The sequence below is a fragment of the Scardinius erythrophthalmus genome (assembly GCF_964197995.2).
Source record: "Scardinius erythrophthalmus genome assembly, chromosome: 18".
In the NCBI taxonomy this organism is placed as follows: Eukaryota; Metazoa; Chordata; class Actinopteri; order Cypriniformes; family Leuciscidae; genus Scardinius; species Scardinius erythrophthalmus.
The window spans coordinates 886,056-907,530 of NC_138238.1; the positions used below are offsets into that span (position 1 = coordinate 886,056).

The 21,475-nt window shown below is 40.3% G+C and overlaps 2 protein-coding genes across 4 annotated transcripts in view; both read left to right on the forward strand.

The window, feature by feature from the left end:
* The window catches only part of chrm3b (cholinergic receptor, muscarinic 3b), a gene marked incomplete at both ends in the record, with an annotated part of 1,482 nt that extends 353 nt beyond the window's left edge, over positions 1-1,129 (forward strand). The window contains one exon of the mRNA XM_081392677.1: positions 1-1,129. This exon is cut by the window's left edge and continues 353 nt beyond it. Within this exon, the coding sequence (XP_081248803.1) occupies positions 1-1,129 (1,129 nt within the window).
* A 6,227-nt stretch (positions 1,130-7,356) lies between these two features.
* Positions 7,357-21,475, forward strand: part of fmn2b (formin 2b) — a 56,340-nt gene continuing 42,221 nt past the window's right edge. The window contains exons 1-4 of one of the 3 annotated variants that reach the window (XM_081392283.1): positions 7,357-7,421; positions 10,351-11,309; positions 12,154-12,778; positions 18,217-18,380. In XM_081392283.1, the coding sequence (XP_081248409.1) occupies positions 7,418-7,421; positions 10,351-11,309; positions 12,154-12,778; positions 18,217-18,380 (1,752 nt within the window). In that variant the 5' untranslated portion in view covers positions 7,357-7,417. Of the gene's footprint in view, positions 7,545-10,350; positions 11,310-12,149; positions 12,779-18,216; positions 18,381-21,475 lie in introns of all 3 variants that reach the window. The other 2 variants (XM_081392284.1, XM_081392285.1) reach the window with 2 other exon arrangements.

The following is a 21,475-nucleotide window of genomic DNA, read 5'->3' on the forward strand; positions in this document are numbered from 1 at the left end:
CATGAACCTCTACACCACGTATATCATCATGAACCAATGGGCTCTTGGGAACTGGGCATGTGACCTGTGGCTAGCCGTCGATTACGTAGCGAGTAACGCATCCGTAATGAACCTTCTGATTATTAGCTTCGACAGGTACTTTTCCGTGACGCGCCCGCTAACCTACCGAGCCAAACGGACCACTAAACGAGCCATGACTATGATCGGACTCGCCTGGTCCATTTCGTTTATCCTGTGGGCGCCGGCGATCCTCTTCTGGCAGTATTTCGTGGGCAAGCGAACGGTCGAGGCGGGCAAATGCTACATTCAGTTTCTCTCGGAGCCGATCACGACGTTCTGCACGGCTATCGCTGCGTTTTACCTTCCCGTCACCATCATAACCGTGCTTTACTGGCGAATCTACCGGGAGACGGAGAACCGGTCCAAAGAGCTAGCAGGATTAAAGGCTTCGGGGAACCAAGGGGGAGAACCGGAGAATCGAAGCTACGATCCGAATCCGTCAAGCCGGAAACGATCCAGGAAAACTAAACGCCGTTTGTGGCTGTGGTTTCGGCGTAAACACGGTAGCACCGACACAAATCGCAGCGACAGCTGGAATAACAACGAGACTGCCGTATCAATCGACCAATCGGATGATGACGAAGACGAAGATGCTGAAGACGCACGTCAACTTTATTCAATCGCGCTCGAAAGCCTCCGACCGACGGACTCAGACGCCAAACCGTCCAGAAACGAGACTCTGCCGAAAGACCAACCCAACGCTAACATCAATAAAGATGGCAAACGCTTCCCCTGCAAGGCTAAAATGCGCAAAAAAGTGTCTCTGGTAAAGGAGAAGAAGGCGGCGCAGACGCTGAGCGCGATTCTGCTAGCGTTCATCATCACCTGGACGCCGTATAACATCATGGTCCTTCTGAACACGTTCTGTGACGAGTGTATTCCCACGACGCTGTGGGCTCTGGGTTACTGGCTGTGTTACGTCAACAGTACGGTTAACCCCATGTGTTACGCGCTCTGTAACAAAACCTTCCGCACCACCTTCCGCTCCATCCTGATGTGTCAGTGGAAACACAACAAACCAGTTCAGCAGAGACCGGTCAAGACCCATCGCAGACACAACCCGGAGTGAAGTGTGCGACAACAGTATACTGCAAAAAAATGCTTTTGTTACTTAGTATTTTTGTCTTGTTTCCAGTCCAAATAACTAAAAATATGACATATTATGCACCTTTTCACAAGATGTAATATAAATCTCAGAATTTGTGAGAATCTTAATTCTCCCCAGATCATTTATTATAGCTTGTCAAATTTGCCTCTTTTTGGTGTGAGCAAAAACATGCTGTTTTTGTGTGTGTCCCTTTAAATGCAAATGAGTTGCTGTCACTTTTCATGTTTTCTGTGTTGGTAGAAGCACCGGGGACCCGATTACAGCACTTAAACACGGAAAACGTCAGATTTTCATCATTTCCTTAATTTGGATTTTTTCCCCAAGAAAACAAGACATAATGGGCCCTATCTCGCACGCAGCGCAATTGACTTTGAACACCGCCGCATGTATCATTCCTATTTTGCACCCGCGCACAGCGGACTCTTCCCTCCACAGACGCACGTCGGTAAATTAGGGAATGAACTTGCGCTCCCGGGGGCGGTTCAGCGAAAAGAGGAGGCGTGTTCCGGCGCAAACGTTCCCTGGTGCTATTGTGCAGTTTCAGAAAACAATTCCGCCACTGACCAGGAGAAACCTCGTCTAAAGTCAGTGGCGCGTTGCGCATGTTATTCAGATGCTATTTTAAGGGCGCATGCTTGGCCATAATCAATGTAGCGTGAGCACAACACACACACACTTTGTTTCTCTCATCTACACACAGACGCAGCAGTTTTCATTTTTAGAAAACCATACATTATTACAAGGAAAAATATTACCACACGAGGGAAATCATTGTTGTGTCCATGAAGATGTGAAAAAATAGGCATAAATCTAGCTTACACATTTACCCAAATTATCATATGCCTGTTTAACCGAAGCTAATCTGGGTGTGTTTCTCCGTCCCCAATGTCACTTCTCTGTGTTTTACGGCCCTGACGAGAACGTCGCTCTCCTCGGCTGTGAACCGCTCCTGGCAAATCTGCCGTTGGGAATGTGAGATGTCGCTCTGATTGGTTTATTTCACGTTACGCCTAAACCACACCTGTGAGTCATGAAGCGACTTCAGACCAACACATTTTAGATTTGCGCCGAGATCCGCCCACAAAGTTATTTGCGTTTCGCGCTTGATACTTGCGTTTCAGATCGCTAAAATAGGGCCCATAATATCTAATGGTATTTTACTCATCTAGTAAATGCATTTTTAGATATTTGGACTGGAAACAAGTAAAAAAGTAAGACAATCATTTCTTGTAGGTGCCTCAGCAAACACTGCAAAAATGAGGCTCTTCCTCAGTGTTTCTGTCTTGGGTTTTTTCCATCACAAATATAGAAATGAAAAAAAAGAGAAAAAGAGTCTGTACAGTATTATCACTGGTGTTTCTGACGTCACAAACTACCTTGTAACCAATCAGATCAACGAGTGATCGTCAACCAGTGGATCTCTGAGCTGAGTGAGTGGAGGCGGGGCTCATTTGCATATTCATAGGGCCGCGCATACTAAATGAGGCGAGGGTGTCGAGTTACATTCAAGATATTTTAAGACATGAAGATTTTTTTTCAAGGAACAAGCACTTAAATATGTCATTTTGGTGATGAAAGATGAGTTTTAAGGGATAAAAATATTGGGGGACTTTACATATTTGAACTGAAAAAAAGACTTCTAAGGAAGAAAATATATATATATATATATTTTTTTTTGCAGTGAAGCCATCAAACATGGGTTATGTGACTTAAAGAAATATTTTCTGCACCCTGTACATAATTGTAAACCTTATGAACTGAAAAGTTTTCTTTCCTGTGTTGATGCATTTCCTACTGAAACTAATGGTTGGTACATACCGTATTTAAGGGCTTATCCTTTTTTATATTTACATTTACATGCATTTGGCAGACGCTTTTATCCTCTGCTTTCAAGCTATTCACATTTACATTCGATCCGTTCTTGCTTTCCCTGGGAATCGAACCCATGACCTTGACCTTGGTGTTGCAAGATCTACAGGAAAGCTGTAAAACTTCACACGCTTGACTTTCTCACCATTATGAGCAAAAAATGTGAGAAAATAATGTAGGTTTGGATAAATGCATTTTCATTCTGACTTAATGAAGATATTAATAATCCCCGTCACTGATCTGGTTCGTGTGTTTCGGTGGGGTTTAGTTGTGGTGTGATGCTCCATGTTGTGTGATTTTCTACTTTCAGCTGAATTGTTTTCCTGCGTAAATGACTTGCTGGGTCTGATGTCATGACTGTTTTTAAATGTGTTTCCAATAATGCTGAATGCATTTAAGTCAAGTGCACACTGCAAAACTGAAGCACTTGAGTTTGAGAGACTGCGACAGAAAACTAATTTCTAAAGCAAGAACATTTACTGTTAAATGTGGATTCTTTTTATATTCCAAGTATATCTTTGGCTAGATACTGTTGCACAACTTTGAGACGGTTCTCCACACTGTAACTTACAATCCCTCTGTGTATTTTCACCCCTGAGAGCAGAAATGAGCCAATAAAATCGCAGAAAGCGCTGTGGGAAGATGGAGCCAAAAACCTGCAGCCCACGGATCCTCAAGCGCCGTCGCATCCCTCACTTTCACCAGCTCCTCTTATTTTTTCCTGTTCTACACTCTTAAAAATAAAGGTTATTTATTGGCATCAATGGTTCCGTGAAAAACCTTTAATCTTTACATTCCACATGCGTTTTTTTTACTTTAGATTATTAAAAATGTTTCTTAAGAACTGATCTCCGAAGGTTTGCTGGGGATCCAAGAATGGTTCTTCCATGGCATTCAATGCAAAAATAAAAAAACAACCTTTATTTTTTAAGAGTGTTTGCAAATCAGTGTTAAAACCTTCTGCATGCTAAATAGAATAAAGTATGATTGAATAAAGCTGGGATCGTAGCTTCAGTCAGGAGGAGAATGTCCTTGTGAACACCAAGCTGTGAGTGTTTCTGTCTTGTAGTGTGCACTTCCATTGTAGAAAAATAAAATATTGTTGAAATTAGCTATCACAACCTAGACTAACTTTACTGGATTTAACTTAATAATATCCAAGTTGTCACATAAAGGGGCTGTATTTAAGAATTTTCATTTATTAATTGCTTTTTTATTGTCAATGTGTTTTTATTGCCAACAGCTTGTAGAGAAACTTAAAGAATGAGACCTGTTTCGATTTCCCAGGTTGTCTGTGAAAGCCCTTATGCGTCAGAGAAACGAGGGCGCCGCCATCTTTAGAATGTTGTCTTTGAACTTCCGCTTTTGCGGTCGCTCTGTATATTTCTATGGCATTGCTGTCCAGGAGTAATTTTTAAGTGGATTTACTGAATGTAAAGTTAACGAAAGTTATCATGAGGACTGTAATGTTTAAACAGATGACTTAACACGCAAAATCGCTGTGAAAATACAGACCGGAAGTCAAAAGACAACGAGCGCAGCGCTGAAAAGGGGTGGAAAATGTGGACTGATTTTTTTTGACGGGTCGTTTTTGCCGCGAAAATCAAAAGTATGACGGTTCGGCAGCGCGCGCTCCCGAGAGCCTCTCTTCCGTAAACAATGTTCAGGATAATGAGCCATTCTCTACTGTAATGTCAATTGTCTTGCAAAGAAAAAGGATTCATTCAAACTCAGTGGCGGCTGGAGCTGAAAAAAATGCAAAAAATAATAATCAGAATTATTAATGCAGGACTGAATGTTGGCTAGTTGTTGAGTCCCAGCTTAGGACCCCAGCAATATGCCTGATCTAAAGCTGTTCTCGCGATTCTTAGTGTAATCAATCAAACCTTAATTCATGTAATAATCTTTTATTTTTATCCTGATTATTTATATAGTTAAAGTGAAAGAATTGTTTTGCGACATTGTTAATTGTTATTAAGCAATAAGGCATAATATCTATTTTGTTATCGAAGTTTTTTTATAGAAAAATATCGTAGATGGTGAAAAAACGTCATCTCTCATCATTTCGGATAGCTGTATGCTATGCTACTATCTAAGCTAACTAAAAAAAACACTAAGAACGCGAAATGTTTAATTTAACAATTATAGCTTCGGTTATATACTAGTAGCCTATGTGAAACATATAAGTTAAAAGACATTAATGGTCGTTATAATGTAGTTCAAACGACTTATATAATAAAGTGATATCTGATTTATAACCAGACACTAAAGCGATTACTCATAAAACGTGCTTTGAGCCAATCACAGGCACTGCAATGCATTCTGGGTTCCGGTGTGGTGAAGAGATGAGTCCCAGCGAAGTGATTGGTGGAAACAAATATACCTCTATTAATAATATTTAAGCTTAAGTGACTTCCAATAATTTCGATTGCGATTGGCCAAAAGGGGCGGTACTCCACAGAACGAGACTTGACGCTGATTAGACTGTATATCCAGAGGCAGAACAACAGTGACGGATGCAAATGTGATTGAAAAAGTCCCTTTCGCACGTCAAACTATAATCTCACATAGCCAGATCTATGTAGAGTCTCAAAATATAGAGGCCTACTTTATATGATCAAACTATCATAATTACCTCACCTGTCTCAGATCTGCTGCAGACATCCACATCTCTATGACCAGGTCTTTCTGAACTGCTGTTTTCTGTCATTTTTTGTGGTGTGTTTATTTGGTTATTGAGAGGAGGCACATATTCTGTCGCTCTCAAAGGTATTTCTTTTTACTTCTAAGTGAAGAACGAAAAAGTTCTTTGCTGTAAGTATGTCAGGTCATTGAATCGCGTTCGGTCTCTCGTGCGTCACGTGTTCACGAGCACGAGCATAGAGCACGAGCAGGAAGTGCTGCTGCAGTTCCATTAACGGCCACCGGTGTCGCCAATAACACAGGTTTCTACATTTCTACATAAAGCCCCTTTAAAACAACTATGTTGACTAAACTTAAATATTTAAGCCTTTTTTTTATTATCTTTAAACAACTTTGAGTGTTGAATTGGGAGGTTCAGCAGTTTTTTAACCTCTTCCTCTTAAAAACACTTTATTAGTGCAAAAACAACTTCAAGCAGGGGCAGGATCTGCCGCGAAACACTATAGATGTTAAATGATCCTGTAACAAATTCCTCTTTTTAATTGTGAAATGTGACATTTCATTATTGTGTCTATGCATATCTCTGGTTATGAAAGATGAATGGGAGTTTAGTGCCTGTGTCTGTCAGATTATGTAGTTTAGCCAACATGGAGCCGTGTTCGATTACAAATAAATACATGGTGTTTTTTATATGTTTGGTTAGAAAACAAAGCCCTCGTGAATATGTAAATGTCTAAATAAACTATGACGGGGATTTCCTCTAAAAGTGGATTTCTTACAGTGATTGGAACATGTGATCTGTTTTTCAGCATGTTATTTGGGGACAAAGATCCCTTGATCACTAATAATGTTGTATACAGTATGTGCAGTTATTATTATCGAGAGATGCAGTATTTTTAATACAAGACCTCAATGAATCGCATGTAGAGCGACAGTGCCCTCTAGTGGGCGGAGGACGAACACACTCGGAAAAAGCGGAATATACATTTTATTCACTTTGCTTCACGGTTTCTTTATCCAGGATGATTGGTGATCTTCATATTGATTACTGTAGCACCGGGAGTGATCATTTATAAACTTATGTACAACATTGTATGACTTTTGTCTATACTGAGATGTTTGATCAATAAAACCAACTGTTTCTTTTGTGGTTATATTTTGTATGAGGCACTAAATATGTTTTCTTTGAACTGTTTTTCACATAAGTATTTACACACACACACACACACACACGCACGCACGCACGCACTCACTCACTCACTCACTCACTCACACACACACACTCACTCACTCTCTCTCTCTCACACACACACACACACACACACACACACACACACACACACACATACACATTCACTCACTCACTCACTCACTCACTCAAATATCGATGATGAAAGTCGCTGATTTTGTTAGCATCTGTGGAAGGAAGATGTAAACTCGTGTAATGTTACACCACATATTTTTCCCTGACTCAGATCAAGTTGGACTTTTCTTTCTTCCTGTAAAATGTTGATTTCACTGGTTGATTGAGTCGCACTGGACCACTGGTGCTCAAACCTCGCCGAGCCTCGGCCTGTTCTGCGTGTAATGACTGCCACTGGCCGCTGGGTGTCGCTGTCGCAGCAGGAATCACGCGCGCGCGCGGCGCAGGTGACGCGCATTACACCAGCCGGCGGGAAAGATGAACACACACACAAACACAAACACACGGTGTGTTTAAACAAGCTGCACTGATTCATGAGTGAGTATGACACGAGACAACCCCACAAACACGGTGTTTTACACAGAAGGCCAGAGTTACAGGCAGTTTCTCTCCGTTCAAGCGCGTTTTCATCTAGTTCGACAAGAGTTACAGCATAAATAGGTTTGTCATATTGGTTTTCAAATTCAGAATCCGACTTAAAGCCGTTTAGTGTCTTTGAACTTAAGAGATCTTAATGTCCAGTTTGATTTCAGATTCACATGAGTTGAGCTCGGTGTTCTTTGATTAGGCTCGAGTCACTGTCAGTCATAAAGTCCTTGATTTCTCGTTATAACAATCAACTATCTTTTTGAGTTAACCATTTGATAACGACAGAAAAACGAAAATAAGATGGGAGGAACAAGAACATGAGGGTAAGAAATTAATTTATCAACCAAATTAAGAGTTATAATCACTGCAAACGGCTGACTGAAGCGCACATCACCACGCGCGTTCACTTTAGCCGATGACGTCGTTGCGCGCGTGCACGGTTGACTCAGCTGAAACTACTGTAAATGTGTCAAATAAGAAAATACTCTTTTTACATTGTTAATGTAGGCTAATGGTTTCTGATTGCAGTAGAACTGAAGCATGCTAATTTATCAGTAGAAAATGAATAACTGAAGTACCACAATGTTGTTATCTGAACATACTTATGATAATGCTTTTTGTATCTTTAATATACCAGTTTAAGCTGAAGTTGGGGGATGAAATGCTTCTCTGAACAAGAACAACGTAGATAGTTTTAACACTTGTTTATATATCACTGTAAATTTAGTTTTCAGTTCACACATTATTTTGAGTTTCATTTCTGAATGCTTGATTCTGCTGCCAGTCCTATAAAAACATTTATTTTTAATCTCTTTTCACTAAATGACCGAGCTGAAATGAGTTTAAATGTTTCTCACAGTGTGTTTAATTTAGCGGAATAATTGATAAAGTCATTATTGCAACTTTAAAAGTATTTTTGTCACATTTATTTATACGGCGCTTTATACAGTACAGATCCTTTCAAAGCAGCTTTACAGTGACAAACAGGAAAATAACAATCAATGATGCAAAATTTATCAAATGATATGAGATTCAAATCCAACAAAATAGTATTAAAGACAATAGTGTCAGTTAAATGACTGCTCTGTCTAGTTTTACAGTAAAAAAAACACTTAAAATGAGACTAATGTATCTGAGTAGCAAACAATAGACAAGTCTAACCATATATATATATAATATGATATTATATTGTTTAAGTTTAACTGGAAAAAACTGCCTCTGCCACATGAGAAATTGTGAATTCTAATTACTGTATGAATAATTAATGAATAATGTTTAAAACTGCTTCAGTCTTCTTTCCACTAAATGACTGAGGTGAAATGAGTTTGAATGCATGTTTAATTTAGCAGTGTGAATTTTTAAATCTTAAGTGAAAATTATTTAAAAATAGATTTATTTTTATTTATTAACTGTTTTTTAAGGTTAAGCGGGGAAGTAAGCTCAGCGTCCACATGGAAAATTGTGAGAATATAAAAATATATAAATAAATAAATATTTTTTTTTATTAAATTTATGAATATTTACCAGTAGAGCATAATAAAAAATTAAGTATGATAATATGGTAACTTATCACACTGAAGTAGGCTGCGTTACAAATAACATTTATTCATTCAAACGATTCGTTCAAACGGCTGATTTGTTCAGAATGAGGCGGTTTATGAATGAGTCATTGAATCTTTGACTCAACCGATTCGTTCAAACGCTGAATCATTCAGTAATGAAACACTAGTGTTCCTGTGAGAGGATGGTTCTGCTGTTTGGAACTATTTTCGCTGCTGAAACAGAACAAAAACATCATTGCGTCTAAAATGTATATGTGACTTAATTTAATCTATTTGTTTATTGAACTGTTATGAAATCAGTGTCTCGGTTTCGATCGTGATGGTATTCAGGAAAACAGCACTCTGGTCATGTGATGTTTCTTAACTGTATAATATGTTATAAATAAATGCGCAAGCCTCTACAGCACAACGTTGTTACCGTCATTAATTAGGCCTATATATTAATATCAACTATAGGCTGTCAATCAGCTCTTACATTAAATTAAATAAAATCAGAATCATCCTTGCGTTTTCGGTGATTCCCTAGTTATTATATTTTAAAATGGTTTTAATCAGGGCATTTGTCTGGTTGGGCAAGTACAATTATCTCTCACTTGTCCCCTAAAAACACACGTGTCCCGGACAAGCCTTAATGTCGCGCCCTGATAAGTTTTCCCTGAAGAGAATTACGTTGTTGAAAACGAAAGTAAAAGAGTGACGCACGTTCATTGTGTTTAACGTGATGAGAGATCCGTGTCTTTATTAAACTCAACAGCACTGTCGGCAAACTATGTGTGTGTGTGTGTGTATATGTATGTATATATAAATGTATTTATTTATTATATATACACACACACTTTATTTATTTATTATATATGTATGTTTATGTGTGTATGTTATAATTAAAACAAATATATAAATTGTATTAAATATATAAATGGGAAAAAAATATAAAATATATTTATAATAATTAAAACAAATATATAAATAATATATAAATAAAATAAGAAAATATATAAATAATATAAAATAATGAGGTTAATTAAGTCTTAACTGCTACTTTATATTTCAGTGTTTAAATCAGTTTAATATCCCACCATTATTTCCATATCAGCCTCTTTTGAAACTTCTGTCAATCAAAACAATTATTTTTTTAATTATTATTATTTTTAATAATGAGCTGAAATGAGTTTAAATGTTTGCAGGAATAAGTGTTTTAAGCTTGAATGAGGGGAAAAGAAAAAACTCCACATGAAAACATGTTTTCTAACAGCTAGTTTATATTTCCGAGTGTGCAGTGAAGCTGTTCATTAACGCACTGATGCCTGTCCCTGCAGCTGGTGTGTGTGTGTGTGTATATGTGTGTGTGCGTGTGTTTGAGGCGATGCAGAAGCTGGAGATTCCCGCGATCGGACACAAGCTGCTGGAGGCCTTGAGTCTGGGCCGACGACAGCGGCTCATCTTCCCCCACACGCACACTGAGCATCCGCTCACACGCACGCGCGCGCATGTCCCCCGGGATCGACGCCCCTCCCTTCCCGTATCCGATCGGGATGAGAGTGAGAGCGAGCTGCTGTATCTCTCCTTCGTCACAGCCTCGTCTTCCTCACGCCTCTCCTCGTCATCATCATCCTCCTCATCCTCACCCGAGAGCGAACACACGAGACACAGGCATGGCGTGACAGAACCGCTAATCATGGGAAACCAGGACGGGAAGCTCAAGCGGGAAGCAGGAGTGGCGGATGAGAACGGGGCTCACGAGGGTGTAAAGAAAGGGAAGAAATCACACGGGAAAGCGGGGGAGGGAGGGAAGAAGAAAAGCAAATCGGACAGATCCTCAGTTTTCCCTCACATCCGCAAGCGCAAGAATCCGAAAGCGAAGGGATTCCTGAGCGCATCCAAGGAAGATGCGTTGGATGAGCTCGATAGCGTTCAGTCTCAGTGCAATAATAAAACACCGGATCTCTCCGGGGATGAGCTCGGACACTCCGACGCCGAGACCGAAAGGCCTCGTGTGTTTCTCCTTCCCGACGGGCCCGAGGAAGAGGAGAAGATCCGAAGCTCCGGATCCGACACGGATATGTACAGCTTCCACTCGGCCGCCGAACAGGAGGATCTACTGGCTGACATCCAGCAGGCCATCCGGATCAAACAGGGAGTGATGCTCAGCGACGCCGAGATCCCGTTGGAAAGGGATTGGAAAGAGAGCACCCCGACTCCTGATTCTCCCGAGCCGTTCACAGTGCTGGAAGCCTTTCCCAAACACCAGCTCGCTAGGCAAGGCAAGGCAAGGCAAGTTTATTCGTGTTGCATTTCATTCACTATGGCTTTTCAAAGTGCATTATGCAGAAATGAGTTAAAATAGACACACAATATAAGGAAAATTAGAAGGAGTCGCACGGGAATATTTGTGGGTACATTTTATGGCTCAAAATTCATTAGGATATTAAGTAAAGATCATGTTCCATGAAGATATTTTGTACATTTTCTAGGTATGAGGTATAAATCTCAATTTCAAAACACTTACCCATGTGACCGGTTCTGTGGTCCAGGACCAAATGTGATAAACGATGATGCATAGATAAACTTCTCATCTGGGAAAACACCGGTGTATCCTTATTCACAACACACAGTTTTACTCTGAGATTTTCCCATGTTGACTGTCTCAAATATATATAATCACACTTTGCAAAATATGCTTTTCTTACTCAGTGTTTGTGTCTTGTTTCCAGTCCAAATATCTAAAGACTCTTAAATTAAGGTGGATTTGCTAGAGGAGTAAAATGCCATTAGATATAGTGTCTTGTTTTCTGGGGGAAGAAATCTAAGTTTCAGCTTAAAACAAGCAAAATTATCTTGTTTCTGTTTGAATTTACATTATCTTTCTGACCCCATTGGCAGATCATTTTGCTTGTTTTAAGCAAAAACTCACTTCATTTAGATTTTTTTTCCCCCAGAAAACAAGACATAAAATCTAATGGCATTTTTCTCCTCTAGTAAATCCACCTTAATTTAAGAGTCTTTAGATATTTGGACTATATATTAAGCCTATTTTGTGCGGTGTGTTTTCCCCCTGAGATTCCCCCATGTTGGTCACATTGTGTGTGTGTGTGTGTGTGTGTGTGTGTGTCGTTAGCGAGACGCAGATCCCGGCTGTGAATGGAGTGAATGGAGACTCGGATGCGGGCCTTTGTGCCGCCGTCACAAAAGACCCCGACTCCCCCGTTCCCGATCCCACGGTTGCCATGACGACCAGCTTCAGCGGCTCCTTCGAGAGCGCGGTTGAGGCCGAGGAGGACTCGGCTCCGAGCACGGAGACGCTCTCGGCGGGATCGGTGGAGTGTGTGAGCGCTGACGAGCGGCGCCGTAAGACTAGCGTGACGTTCCCATCGCACACTGAAAGCCCTCTAGCCACGCGGCTCCTGAAGTCCTCCGTCAAACCGTATCCGCCAATCAGCACGTCGTACATCAAGACCACGACGCGTCAGCTGACCTCTCCCTTGTGTTCGCCGGCGCCGTCCCCGACACACAGTCCCCGGGTCCCTCGGCCCGACCGGAGACGGGTCAAACGCCAGCGCTCGCACAGCATCACCGGAGCCATCAGCCGGTCCGCGGACTGGACCGAGGAGATCCGGGCTCCTAAAGCCGTCGGGTCAGCTGACTACCTGCAGTACGGTGGCTCGGAGGGAGCGCTGAGGACGGGCCGCACACAGAGACCGTCTGCATCTCAGGCTTCGGCATGCGGCTTTCAGGAGGTCTTCACAGGTGAGGCTCGGGAGACCGGGAAGAGTTTACCGTGACCTCTCGCTTGTTTACAGTAAGGCCTGAACTAATAATGAGCAATGCATTTCAGTGAACTCCTCCGTTAAAAACAAACAGATTTTTCTGACTATTATCATTTGTCAGGCTTTAAATGGTTAAACAAGAACTAGCATTGAGCAATGCATTTGTTACAATATTAACTTTTGTTGATGTTAGTTTATAAAAAGTATAACTCGAATGTAGGTGAAGTGACACCGTAGGTCACATGACAATAACAACATGGCGGATGTTGTACTGTACATCCAAATTTTATTCCTACTATACAGAACGTACAAACTCATAGTCTCTGTCCTGAAGCGAGGCATTATGGGATGGCAGTGGAGATGTTGTCTAAGGCAGAGCTCTTTGTGTTAGTGACTCTCTCTCTCCTGAACTTTGACCCCCAGGTCCTCCAGAAGTACACTAGTATTATAAAACCGCTTGTTCCGACTCTTAATTCTGAACGGATTCTTTGTGCAAAACCGATGTTCTTCCTCAGTATTTTTGTCTTGTTTGATTGAAATCATTCAGTGCATTTGCTGGAGAAGCAAAACTCTAATAATTATCACAATGAAGTGAGTTTGTGCTTTAAAACAAGAACAAGTGTCTGCCAGAAAAATATTCTTGTTTTCCTCTTTGAATTTAGTTGATTTTTCTGACTTGTTTAAACAAACTGACCAGTTTCTTCAGAATAAAGGTAATGCACATGTAAACACACTGATGTGAATCAGGTTTCAGAGTTTAGGCTTCATATAAACACAACTTTCTGAATCTGAAGTCAGACCGAATTCATTCGGATTCACGAGTTAGTGCATGTAAACCTGCCGAGTGATACACACACACACACGTGACGTCGGTGTGATTCGAGATCAGTGTGTCAATCATAAGCGACTCTTAAACACTCTCAGCTTTAACACTCAGTGCTGGAGATTTAATCCGAGATCACCAACGCTAACTGTGAGCACTAGCATCAGTCCTGTGGCGTGTGTTCATCAAGACGAGACTAAATGAGCTTTATTTAACAGAATCAATAATAACAGAATCAATGATGCAAATATGAGACAAATTCAGATTCAATTCAGTTCAGTGATTCAGTTCATTTCACTACAGTTCAGTGATGGAGCACACACACACACACACACACACACACACACGAGAGCAGATGGCATCGTGCTGATCAGACCCTGAGGACTCTTGTCCATTAGTGACATCACTCGCTCGCTCTCAGCCAATCAGATCGCGAGATGATGCTGAAGCTCAAAGCACACGTTAGACTCTATTGATCGATGGGAACCGGCAGCGGATAAACGTTAGAGACCGTCATGTGACTCTGCTATTGTCATTCTACACTTTATTCTTAGTGATTTTAATAATCTAAAGAACCTTCTCCACTGTAAAGCACTTTAATGGTTCTGTGGATGTTAAATGTTCTTCATGGAACCATCGATGCCAATAAAGGACATTCATATTTAAGAGTGAAGCTAATCAGCAGAGGAGCTAATTTAATATCTGACATTTATGATGCATTAGCAGACGTTCTGATCGACTCCACCAAAGAATCAACACACAGAATATGAAGTTCTCCCTCAGTGTTTCTGTCTCGTTTTCCAGCACTAATATCTAAACATTCTTAAATCAAGATGCATTTACTGGAGAAGCAACATGATGAAGATTAACTTTTGCTTTTTGAGAAATGTATCAAAGTTAAGTGAGAATTGTGTAAGAGAAATTATCGGTTTTCTTTTAAATGTCTATTTTTCTGACCCCACTGGAAGTTTCTCCCCCTTTTTTAAGCATAGTCACTTTATTTTGATGTATTTTTCAGAAAACAAGACTTTATATTAGTAATTTAGCTTCTCTAGTAAATGCATCTTGAGTTAAAACTTGAGTTTTCCTTCACAAATGAGGAAGAAAGTCTCTGTTTGTGTGCAGTGAAAGAGCTCGATCTCTTTCCTCCAGTGTTTGGACTGTCTTAGACTCGCTCTGCTTCTCTTGTGTTCTCCTCTCATGCTCCATCGGGTTCAACACACCATGTCAAATCTCTCTAAACGCTTGCCAGTCGCCCGTGTGTGTGTGTGTGTGTGTGTGTGTGTGTCTGCTTTCTGTTGCTCCAGGCTAATGTTTCTGTCTTTTCTCCAGTATCTGCCTAATCAATGCTGATCAATTTAAAATGACAAATATTGATATGCTCACTGATATCATTCATCCCTAGAGAGAGGAGAGTGTGTTGATTGATGTCTTCAATAGGCAGAACTACATCTCCCATGATGCACCTCGCTGTGTCTTGGCTCTCTGACAGTGTTCTTTGTTCTTATTGACGTGCTGATGAAGTTAATGAGCTGTAAACTCAAGAGTCTCTCTGACAACAGTCACAGACTCTGGAAACTTGTTTCTGCCATGGAATAAAAAATAAGAAATTAGGGCTGTCAAAAGATTAATTGCGATTAATCGCATCCAAAATAAAAGTTTGTGTTTAAATAATATATGTGTGTGTACTTTGTATAATTATTTTGTATATATAAATACACACACATGCATGTATATATTTAAGAAATATTTGCATACATATACTGTATATATTTATATATCATTTATATTCTATAAAAATATATTTTTTATATATATAAATAACAAATTTTTCTTAAATATATACATGCATGTGTGTGTTTCTAGATACAAATTTAATTATACACCGTACACTCACATATATTATTTAAACACAAACTTTTATTTTGGATGCGATTAATCACGATTAATCTTTTGACAGCCCTATAAGAAATTAATACATTTATTGGAATTCTGACTTTATTTCTAGCAACTCTAATGTTAAAGAATTGCTTTATTGCAATTCTGACTGTCTTGCAATTAATATTATTGCAATTGAGTTTATATCTGACAATTCTGCCTTTTTTCTAAGAATTGTGAAAAATATAGGGTTTTTTTTCTCTCGCAATTGTGACTTTGTTTCTTGCCGTTTCAAATTTATATCTAACAATTGACTATTGCAATTCCATGTTTATATCTTGCAGTTCTGACTTTTTAAGTATTGTGAAATATTTTATATTCTGACTTTATTTCCCGCAAATACAAGTTTATATAACACAATTTGGGCTTTATTTCTTGCAATTATCAGTTTTTCTTATGACTTTTTTTCTCAGAATAGTGAGATTTTTAACTTTATTTATTTTTTATTTTTCTTATTCCTTGTGGAAACAAGCTTCCATAACAGATCGTGTGTCTATATGAGTAAAGAAACGGTTCGAGACCCGTCAGGTCTGGATTACAGTGAAGGTTCAGGCCGGATCTGATTGATTTGTTGTGGTTTGATGCGGGAGCGCGCAGTGATCATGTGACTCCGTTTGTGTTTCAGTGTGTGTGTGTGTGTGTGTGAGACTGAGAGCTAAAGCACTGCAGCAGTGACTCATTCACAACAATCTGTGTGTGCACTGCAGAAATTACAGCGCCGACACACTCCATGCTTCTCAGACACTAATGAACTAAACTTGCTGTTTAAAAGCTGAATGTTGTTTAGGTTTAGAAATGCAGTGTGTTTTAAATAAAACATGAGAATTTCCCTTAAAGCCCCCTGTGGTGTAAATCCAGCTCTAATGTTGTTTGTGTGTCTATATGGTGTTATTAATGTGCTTTAACTCAAAGCATGTGTAAGTTCATAAGTCGACAGCATTGCTGAGTATTTCCTCCTTAAAGGGTCATTTCACCCATTTGAACATTGTTTTTTATTTAAAGTGGGTCATATATGTAGTCGAAATGTAAAATAATTTTTTAATTTGGTGCCTTCGTGACCGAGAAAAGACAAAAAATAACTTCAGAACGCATTTGTATGAAAGACAACAACTCCCACAATGCACCACATTGCACAGCTCCGCAAGCCACTCCCACTAATCCAGAAAGCGCATATCTGCCTATAAGAGAAATCACTCTTCCGTCTACAAGGCTAGCTACTACCAGAGCTTGAAATTCATTTCACATTCACACAAAATGTCTAGTTAGTTGGCGAACTCATATAGTGCATTACTCCTCGTTTGTATTTCTTTCGAAAAGGTGAATTATTGCATGGTACCTGGATGTTCAGTCAGAACATATGCGGTGCGAGACTAGGATAGTTCTCAACACAAACGTCCGTGTCCTCGTCTGATTCAGAGATTTCGTCCAGGAGAAATTGTCATCGTTGAAATTCTTTGCCGCAGACGGACTCTATCTCTGTGTTCGTGGCGGGTCGTAGCTGCATTGTGAGATCACCGGCGCCACCAGTCCGCCCTAACCCGAGCCAGTCCGGGCTCCTCGTCCGCGGCAGGCAGGTCTTCTGCCTCGGCTGCTCTTCGCTATAATGCGGCTTGTAAAGGTAGCCACAAACACCTGATTCAAGCATCAGACTTCCGAAATCCTCTTCTTCTATATCATATTGAGCACTCTCCTCCGCTATTGTCATAACTGTACATCTGTCTCCACAGCGCCTGTTAGCTTAGCTTCAAACAAGATGGAGGATATTGCTTTCAGTTTCAGAGAGTAAAGTCCCACCCACTGATCTGTAATAGGTCTGTAGCGTGAGCGCGCCCCACCCTGGGAAAGATGAGAAACTAGTGTCTGTAGTCTTAACAGAAATCCCCCCCTCTTACACTTCCTCCTACAATGACGCAAAATGACGATTTTTGCGTCATTGTAGGAGGAAGTGTAAGAGGTAAATAACAGATTTCTCCAATCTCAGGGGAAAATGAGAGAGTGTTGCACGACCATTCAATAGTATGACTGGGTTTCTAACAATGCAAAGCTTAATGCAAATGGGTGAAGTGTCCCTTTAAAACTGCAGTGAACCAAAGACAGTCTCAAACACACGCTTTGAAATCGCTGGTGTTTCTGACGTCACAAACTACCTTGTAACCAATCAGATCAACGTGTGATCGTCACCCAGTGGATCTCTGAGCTGAGTGAGTGGAGGCGGGGTTTATTTGCATATTCATAGAACCGCGCATACTAAATTAGGCAAGGGTGTCGAGTTACATTCAAGATATTTTAAGCAATCAAGAATTATTCAAGGAACACCATTTAAATATGTAATTTTGTTGGTCAAGGAGGAGTTTAAAGGGATAAAATGATGGACTACAGGGAAATGGATCTGGTTCTGAATTAGAGCCGGTTTTCAGCCTGACTAATATTACATTGGCTTTTTCTTTTTAATGCATAAAAAATGCAAAAAGTATCTTTTATTCTGTAGTGCAATCAACCATCCTTCGCATATTAAACCGTATGCAAGAGAGCGTGTAATTCTGAACAGAATATGCTAACATTAGTGTTTTTTTTTTTTTTACAAAAAAAAAAAAATGTATGTGTTGTCAAAGCGTAAAATGCCTGATGTGTGTGTGTGTGTGTGTGTGTGTGTGCAGGCCGGACGCTGCTGGAGAGGTTCTTCCGTCAGCAGGATCGCAGCGAGCCGGAGGAGGTGGAGAAGATCTGCTCCCGGATCCTGGCTCTGGGTCTCCTCCTGCCCTTCAGCGACTGCTTCAGGGAGCCGTGCGGCAGCAGCGCACACATCGCTCACAAGTTTGACGTGAGTCCCGCTAGACCTCACATTCACTGTGTTAAAGTGCCCCGTTACAGGTCTGGGCATTACACCGGTTCATACAGAAAACCGGTGTTTATGTTTGTTATGATATGAATTTTTAATACACCGCAATACCGGTGTTTGACACTTTAACAACGATCGGAACGTCGCTCTTCAGAAATCTCAGAAAACAGCGTCTTCTCGACACGAACCAAACTCTCCAGTCTCAGATACACTACAGTGTTTGAGGGCGGAGCTTAGAGACGCTGCTCAGCCAATCAAGACCAGAGGCGGGCATTATGCAAATGAGTTACAAGCCTACGCAGGATCAGCGGGAAGTGAGACTGAATTACTGACGACTCGTTTCAGTTCAGAATCGATTCTTTCTTTTAGGAAACAATAACTCTCTGATCTTTGAAAGTTTGCAGAGCTTTTACACTCACAAACCACTTTATTACACGCTGTAGGAAAGAGAATATCCCAAAGAGCATAATAGAGGCACTTTAATATATTATTAAAAGATGAATCTGCAAATTAAGCTTGGAAGGAGTAGAGGTAATTTTGGGTTGGCTGCTATTCTATTACTAATTCATTATTATTTGTATTCTGTATTTTTTTTTTCTTTTTTTTTTTCTTTTTTTTTTTGATATGCATATGAACAGACTTCCAAGGAAAACAAATAAGGGATTCAGATTTAGGTTTCATGTTTTGCTTGCTTGTTTGACTTGTGATGTGTTCCTCCCTTTGTTCTTTTCCATTTGTGTTCTGAAAATCCATGTAATGCCTAAAACCGAGAAAAAAAAAAAAAAGATGAATCTGCTAATCCTGCATTTTCTGAAGGAGATCTCCGTGGTTTGTGGTTTTGCTCCTCTGGTGTCTCTGTGTGTCGATTCTCAAAATCAGCCGACAGAAAACAAGTTTCTCAGTCCTTGAGCAAATAATTCAGCCTGAACTGAGTTCGACTTTAAATCTTTGGATTGGAGGTTTAGAATATTAACACACTGTGATGAATGACCACATTTTGTCCTCTCTTATTGGCTCTGGTTGGCATCATGTGATCTGCTTTTTGTTTGTGATTGGCTCTTACCAGAAATAGCTCTGCATCATCATCATCTTATTCCCTAGAAGCTGAAAACAGTGCGAGAGTGTTCAGCACTTTCGTTACTTATTTACAGTACTGGCTCGGCTCATGTAAATCGGAGCTCTCTGATTGGCTCATATACAGTGCAAGACGTCACTCAGTGAATAATGTTGTTGTCCAGCACGCAAACCCTCCACTGCATCAGTGTCTCTCTCTCTCTCTCTCTCTCTCTCTCTCTCTCTCTCTCTCTCTCTCTCTCTCTCTCTCTCGCTCTCTCGCTCTCTCGCTCTCTCGCTCTCTCGCTCTCTCGCTCTCTCGCTCTCTCGCTCTCTCGCTCTCTCGCTCTCTCGCTCTCTCGCTCTCTCACTCGCTCTCTCTCTCTCTCTCTCGCTCTCTCGCTCTCTCGTTATAATGTAACCTGATCTCACTGCAGGATCGGCAGCGGTTCAGAATAGTGTTGTTATCTGGTGAAGCGGGACTGATCCCGGACCATCAGTGTGTGTTTCTGCTGAGTCACACATCTGAGGTTTAACATGGAGACCGAAAGCACCTGCGACTGAAGTGTGTGCTTGTTGCCATGGCGATGGGCAGCAGTGCAGGATGAGAGGATGCAGGTCATGTGATCGGAGGTCATGCAGAGGATGCAGGTCATGTGATCGGAGGTCATGAAGAGGATGCAGGTCATGTGATCGGAGGTCATGTGATCAGTGGTCATGAAGAGGACAGAGGAACACGACTGGACCCGGTCCGGCTCGATCTCCCACAGCGCCAGCAGGCCAGAACTCCTGCAGGTCTGACCTCTGACCTCTGAGTTCATGATCGGGTCATAAATCCCTGATCAGCGTCTGATGTCGGTTCGTTTGCTTCTAGGGTTCATGTGGACTACAGTGTCATTAATATGGTTTATTAATATTTTGAATGAGTTTTTAATTGTATATTCCTTTTCAATTTATTATGAGTAATTTAGTTGTGTGTTTGTCAGTTTTATTTTGTTTCTTTTTAATGTCTTTTTTTTTCAGTTTTAGTTTAGTAATTTTAGTACTTGAGTTTAAATGAAGAAAATATTTGAAATGTTGAATTGTTACAGAAAACATAACCTTTTTAAACTCTTAACTCTATTAAAACTATTAAAAAACATTTATTTGAAATAAAATAAACAGTGATTATTATTTTTTTCACGATTTTCAATTAACAAGTTTTTAATATTGTTGTGATTTGATTTTGTGCTTTTGTTTAAATAGATAATTTACTTTATTACTTTTGTTTTAGTTGCAGTAATTTTACAGTAAATTGTTGCCGCAAAACTTTAACCAAAAATGACTAATTTCTTAAATAGTTGTTAATTGTTAGATGCTAGTAACTACTTTTATTTAATTGTTATAAAAAAAAGCCTAAATTTGCAAATTGATCATGTAAAATTAATTTTATTTGCAAATGTTGACTTTATAATTCATTTTACATTTACATTATTTGTGTTGTTGATGAAGAATGGTAAACCTGTGATTTAGAAGGTTTCTGAAGAGACAGGTTTTTGCAGAACTGCATTTCCCAGCATTCTCAGTTCCGCACCTGAAGTGCATCCTCATCCTGGCCTGTTGGAGGCGCTGTGTATTCTCGTGTGTGCACTGATCTAATCTGAGCCTCAGTTTAACAGGCGGTCGGTGAGAATTGAGAATGCCGAGCTCCGCTGAACAACAAACGCATCATCATTCCCAGGCAGAACTCATTCCTCGGGAACGTCTGAGTGTAAACGTGCGGGGGAATTCCTCCTGTCCCGCATGCACGAGTTTGTGGTTTAAGGCTCGTTGTCGAGCTGGGAATTGTGGGAGTTTGTGGTTACATTAGTCTGTTAGTTTTAACATGAGGTCATGAGCACGACTTAACATCAGATGTCCTTCATTTTCTGTGACGTTCCTGCAAGAAACTGCGGGTTTATATCAGTTTTGGTTTGAGATTATAACCTCAAGCATGTCACTGTGTTCACTAACATCCACTTGTACCTTATAGCTTAAAGTGCCTC